Source organism: Atta colombica, unplaced genomic scaffold (assembly GCF_001594045.1).
Source record: "Atta colombica isolate Treedump-2 unplaced genomic scaffold, Acol1.0 scaffold14, whole genome shotgun sequence".
Lineage (NCBI taxonomy): Eukaryota > Metazoa > Arthropoda > Insecta > Hymenoptera > Formicidae > Atta > Atta colombica.
Window position 1 is genome coordinate 382,406 of NW_017259228.1, and position 9,722 is coordinate 392,127.

Consider the following 9,722-nt stretch of genomic DNA (forward strand, 5'->3'; position numbering starts at 1 on the left):
TGAATCGTAATTATCTCAATGTACTGTATATAATATTAATTATATTTTTTTGAGCAAGCGATAGGCTCAATGTATAAAAATATGTAATAAGAGTTAAAAATATAATTTCAATGAATTCAAATTTTAATGCTATAAGCAAAAAAGAATTTTTCTATTATTCACTTAAGTCTATTCTACAATGTGTTTTTTGTTTCTGGTTTTTTGCTATTTTTTTATATCTTGTCTTTTTGTTTCTTATCTGGTTTTTTGTTTTCTGTCGCTCGGGATAAAAGTTAATGAACTTTAGAAGAAACAAGAAATAGTAACAAGAAACATAATTATTGTTAAAACAGTCGCAAAAGGAAAAAAAGACAAGATAAAAAGCAAGAAATAGAAAACAAATCACAAAAAGCACATCATAGAATAGGCTTTTAACACAGAAATCTTTCGTTCTTATGGCATCAAAATCTAAGCTCAGTAAATTTATATCGATTTCAGTCATTGATTTGTAAATATATATTAATTACAAGAAAACTACAAATATAATATGATTCAACTCTGTATACTCTTACAATAATAAGAATACAAGATTTGTATCAAATATAGATGATAATGTGAAATTATTTTATAATTGTACGAGTTCTCATATGATCTCTTTTCCATTATCAATATAGCCACGACACAGCCTCTTTAAGCATAAATCCGAAGACGTCGGATGCACGACGACGTCTTTCGGCGCAGCGGTTTTTCGCGGGAAAAGGGGATGAAAATTTTCACATCGCTAGTTTTACAGTCGTTACAATATAGATACACTTATGTACAAGTGGCACCGCTACTTACGGGGCTCGGACTATACGTACTTGCTGGACAATTGCTTTGCCAGCTCCGTATACTTGAGAAATTTGGAGTGCGGGCTCTCCTCGAGGGGTGAGGCCGCTGACTGCGACGGGCTGCCGTTTGCCTGTGGAATCGGCGGCGACTTGTTGCGCTGCGACGTTGGTGGCGACGAGGAGTTACGGCTCGGCCCACTGGAAGAGCCCTGGGAAACTGCCGCGGCGGCCGCGGCCGCGGCCGCTGCCGCTGATCTGCCGATGGTCAATGGATCCGGGATGACGCCATCTTTGACAAAGTGCATCTTGGACAGGTGATGCCTGTACGCACCTTTCGAAATAAAGGGCGTATCGCAAAATGCACACTTCATTATTGAATCCGCTGTGACCACAGCATCGTTGCATGCCCAGCTGAAAGCCAAGATTGCACCTGGGGTTGGACCAGGACCTGGACCAGACACCCCTACCGTACTACCGCTGCCCGAACCGATGGTATTAGCTGCAGAACTACCTCCGGATCTAGAGGTGCCGCTAGCACCGGGACCTCGCGTTTCTGTCTTATCGCATAATTTTTGCAATGCCGCGAGAGGATGGCTGCTTGTTTTACGTCCTTGCGAGTCGACGTTATTGCCGCTGCCACTACCACCACCGCCGGACAAGTTGTCGAACATGGAGGAAAGCGCTCCGAGACTGCTGGATGCCTTAGTGTCAGGTGTACCTCGTGGCGTGACCGACCGATCGCTGCTAGTGGGACTACTCGTGCTGTTTCTACAAGGACTACGCGCGACCTGTTCCACTTGGCTAGTTGGTCGAGGCGTAGGTGGATTCATACGAGGTGATAGAACCTCTCGTCCATCTTCCGGTGTCTCATGAAGGCTACTTCTTCGGTGATTGTAGGAACTCTGATCCTCCTCGTCCCTGCAGTCATCTACTATCTCCTTCTTCACGAACACTTCCCTCGTCGATTGCGACTGTTGTTGCTCCTCCTCGTTTGCGCTTCGTTCTTCTGTTTCCTCGTCCCTCGGTTCTTTCTTTACTACCACAGTAGATGACTCTTCGTCTCCGGATTCTTCCGCGGTTTGATGATGGCGACTAGGTAACGAAGCGGCCTGCTTCTCGGGAGTGACGCGATGATGATGAGGCAAAGAACTCGAATGTCTTTCGTGACTCGTGTTAGTCAGGTCCATGCGTCTCTCCGGTGTCATAGTATCCGTCCTACCGCTTCCTCGCTCTGATATCGAACTAGACTCGCTGCCGCTTCGCTCCCTTCTCGCCGCGGCATTGGCATTGTAATGTTGCTGTTGATGTTGCTGTTGATAAGATCGAAGCAGATTCATTGTTTGCGGATCTACCAGAGGTTTTGTGTAATCTACACTCTCGTCGATACCCAAACGCTTAAGAATGCTCGTACCCATTGGCGCACCAGGTTGAGCGTGATGCAAGCCGGGCGTACCGTGCCTCACGCGAGAATCGAAACTCTTCTCGATGAGCTTCTCTATTGCATTTAAAACCGACGGTGAGGTACCCATGGGAGCAGTAGTTTCATTAGCAGTTGGTGTAGGAGTATCTTTTCCTGGCGTAGTCGCGTCGCTGGCCGAAGATGGAGACCGGTGATGCCTCGACGATATCGAAGATGTTTCCTCGTTGACGCTCTTACGTCCGCTCTCGGTTGGTGGTATCGTTGCGGGCAAATGATTGGACATGAGCGCGTTCTTCAAAAAGTTCCGCTGATTAGCACCCACTGTGCCCGCACCGATGCACTGACGTATGTGCTCGACAAAAAGCGGGGTTTCTATCTTCTCACCACATTTCTCGCACGTGATTCTGCCAGCATGCTTTCCGAGACTATGAGTCAAACCCGCAGCAGCGTCGCCATTCTTGAATTCATTTTGCGCGCGTTCTAGCTCTAATAATTTTCTCACGGGCAGTGACTTTTTTCGCTTCTCGCGCGTTTGCCGCCGACGTCCACCACTTTCTGTAATCGACCGCATTATATGCTCCTTGTAATGCGAATTCTTTACCATGTGATTGCTCAATTCTTTCAAGGAGCTAAATGCTTGATCGCAAACCTTACAGGTCAGCACGGCGCTAACGTGACTGCTTGTGGCGCCTGCTCCGGGACCACCATTATTTCCGCTGTGAGGTCCAGACCCTCCACCCGGCTGTACCCCTGTGCCTCCTCCACTAGCGACACTTCCGCTACCCCCGCCAGCGCCTGTAGAATTACCGCCCTTGCTCTCATCCGATGATTTCCAAGATATTATCTGTTCTTGAGAGATGATGTTCGTATAATGTTGCGTTTGCTGCATATGCGAAGTCATCTCAGCTAGTGAACGGAAACTCTGTCCGCACCACATACATTTTAGAATCTGTCGTGTTTGTTCAGCTCCCTTACCTAACCAGACATCTTGGCCTCGCACGAGTTTCCGCGGCAGTGGCATCGTTTCTTTAATCAGTAGATTCAAATCGGATGGACTTTGTTTGCTGCTAGGTGTACCCGAAGTGTTGCTGCCAGTATTGCCGGTAGATGTCTGCGGTTGATGCGGTTGTTGAGGCGGTGGTATAGTGGGCATTGTCGTCTGCTGTGAATGAATTCCTGGTACTGGCGGTGGTACCGGCATGTTCACGCCGCAGTGCTTCGCTTCCTTCATGTGCGTCGTCATTGCGGCCAAAGTCGGGAAACTTTGTTTGCACCACACGCATTTTAGAACATCCTTCGCTTGATCGGCACCTTTATTCAACCAGTGAGATTGCCAAGCGCTGTGACGACTGCTCGATGTCGTCGCTGGCGCATTGGCACCTGCTGCTGTAGCACCACTTCCAGAAGACGACCTAAAGAGATCCTCTCCGCCCAGCTTGCTCAGCTCGCTCATTTTTTCGAGCGCCTTTGTAGCCTCACTAGGTTGATATGGCTTTTCCAACGCGGCCGGCGGCTTCATCTTCCCATTCCAAAGCTGATGATGATCCACCACTCCGCTGGTGCTTTTCGGCGAAAGCTGCTGCTGACTAGTAGCCGCTGCCGCTACCGCTGCGGCGAAGTACGGAAAGTGCGTGGCCACCACCGGCGACGTCCAGGGAGACACCACGGGGGGTCTACCGAAACCTGATGGCGCAACTCCTGGTGCTGCTTCCTGATGGCTCGTGGAACTTGTCGTGGAACCCAGTCTTGACGACTTGCGAGGTGGTGGTGGTGGCGAATCTTCCGGACCAGGTCGTTTCCTGCTGGATACCGAAAGATCCAACGGACCATTATTCGTCTCCGTCGAGGAAGACGGCGTAGGTGGTTTGCTGAGATTTAATATCTGTTCCTCCTCGTCTTCTTCAGTCGAGGATGTTTTTCTCGTGCTAAAGTCTAGCACAGCTGGCAGAGGTGTCGCTGATGGCGAAATCTCTCCAATGCTGGTAGGCGACACCAAGAGGCCGGGGGTGGCGGCTGGTGGTGAACACGAGGAGGAAACTAACGGCGACACCGAGCCACGCGATAACGGCGAGTGGCCGAGGAGAAGACGCTGATGGGTTTGTTGCAGATATGCCGCCATGACCGCTGCCGAATGGGATGGTAGCAGGGAGTGAGTTCCAAGGGGTAGAGGCACGATACTACTTGGACTGACTGGGCTCGCGCTGCTCCTGGTAGCAGGTGGTGGGGGACTTCCGGTCGTCGGACCGGATGATTCCCGAGAATCTCTCGAGGGACAGCGCGGACTCATTGGCTCCCTGAAATTGTAAACGATATCGAGCGTTATAATTTTCGAGTACGAATACATATTTCTCTCTTCGAGATCTCTCTAGGATTCGAAGTGTGGCTATGATGGATGAAACGAATCTTATCGGAGCTTGGCGTAAAAGTACGAAACGTTTGCAGTCAGGCAGTGGTCATTAATCATGATAATCGCACGATAATTTTCTTGTAACCGATCTGCGAGTATCGCAGCATAACGCAGGTGACGCCGTGACGTTAATATTTCATAAGCGTCCGCCATAGAAATTACTACGCAAACAGCTTTCGCCGTATTATATGATGAGAACGACGGATACCCGGAATCATCGGTAGAAATAAATGGAAAAAAGACTCGCGTGATAAATAGAGTCTAGAGACGTTGCAACGATGGCAACAGCGATGGATAACTCACGCATGAAAACGTCTGTCGTGCTAGTGTGTACACGCGAAATGCATACAACACACAGAAGCGTATCTTGTAAATGTAAATGCGGACATTACGACAAGATGCGACAGATTATTATCGATATGGAAAACGAAAACACACCATGCTACGCGATGCGTTATTTGTCGACCTTAAAATACGCGCGTTTACATCGCGGCTACGAATTCTCGACTCACGCACGATCACAAATACGTGAATATAACATAACGCTCGCGAAGTAACGGAGTTCCGATCATGAACAAATTACGATTAATTGTACGCTCCACCGATTAGTCATCCAGTTCGCGACAAAAACGGCGCGGATTGGTCGAAGTTGTCGAGTGTGCAGAAGCGATCGATACCTGTCGCAACGTCATCAACGCGCACGAGGATCGACTGTCGGAAGGGAGCACGTGGTCGGAACGATTAGAGAATGTTGTAATGGATTGTGCGAGCCTCGATGCGCGATGTGTGCGCAGCGCGGCAACGTTCCAGGCCTGTCGACGGCTCGCTCGTAACTGACTGTTCCTGACTGAATGCCGAATGCGTGCCGCGAGATGAAAGGGGACCGCTGCCACGCATGCAGGGGAAGTTTTTGGGGGCTGGCGGGACGGTGCGGGTGTACGGGGGAGCGGGAGCGCCACTGCCGCCCCCGGTTAGGAGGCAGCGCCTGCTAGTGGGGCATCGTCGGTATGGGACGATGTGTAACACGTGCCTATCTCTATTAGCCGTGTGACGTCGCGCGCAGCAGACACCGATATCAACTCCGACACCGGCTTATTTATCCCTATCCGGGGCCTCGCCCGCCTGCCCGCCCGCTTGTTTCATTACCACTTAACCCTCGCCGCCCGACGCTTACCTCGCGCATACATGTATTTATGAAAGAGATCTCGTGACGATTTGTTGCTCTTAAACAACAACGTGCCTCGAGTGTACACACGAGAGACTCCCGACGACGGCAAACATCAAAAAGCTCGTGGTGTCGCGTCGGCGCGACTCACGATGATTTAAACGCTTTATTATAAGGAGTCTCTACGCCCGGATAAAGCACCGACTAATGAGTGCGCCGGCAGACAACGTCAAATGAAATTTAGGTAGGAGCCTTTATACCCGCCATTACGCGTCGCTGCTATGACCGTCATAGGTGATTTGCGCCGAAGCGTCACTCGTGCGGCTATCTGCGGCTGATTTGTACAGGCTGTTGCCTCACACGGCTAACGCTTGACGTCGAGTGTTCTTTCTTCACGTACGTAACACCCACGTGTCTCCGGCACGAAGAGACACGTGGAGACACGTGGACAGAGATGCATATTACATAAAATTCAAAATTCGCGAATTAAAATAATAATTCTTGAAAAGTTAAGTAAAATTCTTGGAAAGCAAAAAATTCTTGAAAAGTTAAATAAAACATTTATTTCTAAATTTTATAGCAGTAATTTTTGAACTAATAATGTTTTAAATATGATCAATTTTTCAAGTTATATTTAAACGGCCATTTTGAATTATGCGTGTAATGCGATTGAGTTAAATGTAGTCAATTGACTATATTTAAATCTTTATATTTCAAAAATCACTGCTTAAAAGAAAGATTTATAAAATTCTTTGCTTAATTTTTTTGAAAATAATGATTTAAAAATATCGTGGATATAAATATACGGTATATCTACACGACTTATTCAAGTGTGACAAGAAAGATCAAAGAAAGTTGATATGGATATATAAATAACTACTGAAAAAGTGAATAAAAGTTGTCATTACTCGTTCAACAACTCGTTTTAGTTAACACGAGTGATGTTTCTGATCATTACTGTATATCGATAGAAACTTTTTTAAGTTCTTGGCACACATAATCAAGTCTTTCAGGTTTCAATAATTATCTCCATTAACACATTTACCGATTTATCCTATCGAGAAATGCGTATCTGTTTCTTTTTGTGATTGCTTTTTTCAGTAATTATTAAGATAGTTATACAGACAGAACATCAATTGAAGATTTTAGTACAACAGTAAACTAATATCCATATTTTGAAAAAACCATAAAAAATGAATAAAAAGCTGATAATCCATTTTCACCAATATCATATGGCTACGTTGTGGATTAATATGTGTTCTTAATCTTTGTTGTAGTAAGTCTTCAATTGTGCATGGATAGAAAATTATAGATGCAAAATTCACCTATCTGGAGGTCCCGTATCTCGCAAGATAGTCGGGTTTAACCTCGAGGTGGCAGAAGGTGGAGGTGTAGGTGGCGATGCCTCCTCATCGTCCTCTTCGTCCGTTCCCTCAGCATCTTCGTCCTCCTTCGCAGCGGGCGCGCAGCCCCTCTCGCTGGGGCTAATAGGGCCATCCTCGTCGACGCAATCGCCCTCCTCGCCTTGGAGGTCCGTACCGGGCGCAGAGCCTTCGACGCCGTCCTCCCCTGAAACAAATAAGTAAAATAGCGGATTAATAGATTAGATCAATCATAATTTAATAAGAAATGGCTACTCCATTAACATGCCACATCTTATAAAATAACGACGTGTTGTTACATTTCTATTAAATACCTGTATAACGAATATTCATTGATGCCTTTTGCTACTTATATAACGGAATATAAGTAGTCGCTTTAGCAATCTAGATATCTCATTGCCCATCGGCAAATTTTCTATTACACTTGCAGATAAGATGTTGAGTTTGAAAAATACGATACACAACTGTATCGTTACTAGGAGGAAAATATTCCTCCCTGTCAGTATAACCTTGCGTGACAAGCAAGCAAACTTGTATTGCAGGATATACTTATGTATTGCCAAGCAATTTAGAAATCAAAAAATCGAATACAAATACATATCAGTTGACGACATCATGTATCGTCTTTTCTGCGTGGAGATCGTTGATGTAGGACGCGAATCAAATCCTTCTGTCACCCACCGTATCTTGATAGAAGAGCAGAGAAGAACGTACAACCTAAGAGTGGAGATACTGAGAAATGACGAAGCTAAGTACCTAGGAGTGATATAAAGGTTTAGATGGCGAGTAACACAATGGCACTATCGGTTCATTTATCAGCCTTTCGCGACGACAGCAACGACGACGACGACGACGACGACGACGACGACGACGACGACGACGACGACGACGACGACGACGACGACGACGACGACGACGACGACGACGACGACGATGACGACGAATACGACGCCCAAGAGGGAGACGAAGAAAGAGAAAATGCGAGCTATGTCGGATACGTCGACGTCGTCGACGATGAGGTATTGTGTGGCGGGACAAGGAGTTCCATCATCTGCATTATGAGTTTTAATCAAATCGTTTCCATTTGAACCCTTGATAATGAACGGCGGAACTGTCGCTTTGCGACTGTGCAAAGAACATAACCTGATCTAAGATCAATAAACATTTATGGAAGGAAATTACGTTGCATAAATTTTATCCAGAAATTCCACATTGTGTCATATCTGATAATTCTAACCGTGTATTCATGATTCAAATATTAACCATGCTTATATTAAAATATCTCATTATTGTACGGTTATTTAACGAAAGTAAGCACTTGATAGACCTGGATGTGAATACTCAGAGCCAACGGAATCTCCCTAGTCGCCATCTTGCTCCCGGCATATCCTCTCTGAAGAAGGGAGTGCCATGTCCTCGGTCGCGAGCAATCGCCAAGCCAAGCGAGAGCAGGACGAGAGCGAAAGATGGTCAGCTCACCTCCCCTTATAGAGGGTGGGGACAACCAGGAGCACCGTCCTACTTTGCCGAGTGACCAACCAAACGATCGTTTGTTCGCAGACAGGCTACGGAAGAGGGAGAGAAAGGAGATCGCACATTGATCCGCGGGTGCATCAGCAACTAATTACGCAGATTTATGTCCCCATTGTCCATTGTCTCTCTACTGGGAGCGATTCTCTGGTGCCCCGGACCATTCGATGGAAGCGACTGGTCGGCCGATCCGGTTGGGATCAGCCGTAGGATGGCGAGAAGGTGCACGACTACGGAGAGAACGACGGGGCGACGACGAGAGGAGATAAAAGGAGGACCTCTCAGAGGATCGCTCAGATTCAGGCACGTATCGAAGAGGAGAATGCAAGAAATCGAGGAACCAAGCGGGCGGACCACCGGCGAGCAGCCCCGCCCGCTACAAGCATGGTCCGTCTTCTGCCCTTCCGGAGGCCCTCTCCCCCCCCCCCCTCTTAGAGCGCTTGATCGCAAATCCGTGGAATCTATTTGCGTGCCGTTCATTTCTAATCCTTCCCACCCACTTGTACATGATAGCTGGATTTGAAGAGGTATTGTTTCAAAATTTCAATCGTGACCGTCAGTACTGCACCATCTTCATCTCCAACCAGAGACTTCAACGAGCGTTACTCTGTTTCCGGAAGCAACGAATGGCATTTTGATACTATCTTCATTCGTACACGCGTGCACAATTACACAGAAAACATCAGAAGAATCATTATTCATAAGCATTCATCAGAAAGACAAAACCTTTTATTTAATGTAATTAATTCAATATTATTTAATGTTTTTAACTTTTAAAGACGGGAAAATCACTATAATGATGTTGAAACAGTATCTATATATATATTTTAATGCAAGAAATACAATGAAATAATGAATTATAATTATAAAATTATTATATTTCATTATTTCTGTAATTTTTATCTCAAAGTGACACTGTTTCATAACAAATCATAATAAATCTTACTTAAGAAAAAGCTATAAAAATTACAAAATGAACCTCTCTCGCCCTCTAAAACTTAATTTGTTT

General features: G+C 46.2%; 1 protein-coding gene across 1 annotated transcript in view; it reads right to left on the reverse strand.

The window, feature by feature from the left end:
• Positions 1 to 242: 242 nt before the first annotated feature.
• The window catches only part of LOC108684755 (protein tiptop), a 51,225-nt gene continuing 41,745 nt past the window's right edge, over positions 243 to 9,722 (reverse strand). Inside the window, exons 2-3 of the mRNA XM_018189227.1 lie at positions 7,127 to 7,370; positions 243 to 4,523 (exon numbers count right to left, since the gene is read on the reverse strand). Of these exons, the coding sequence (XP_018044716.1) occupies positions 830 to 4,523; positions 7,127 to 7,370 (3,938 nt within the window). The 3' untranslated portion in view covers positions 243 to 829. The remainder of the gene's footprint in view (positions 4,524 to 7,126; positions 7,371 to 9,722) is intronic.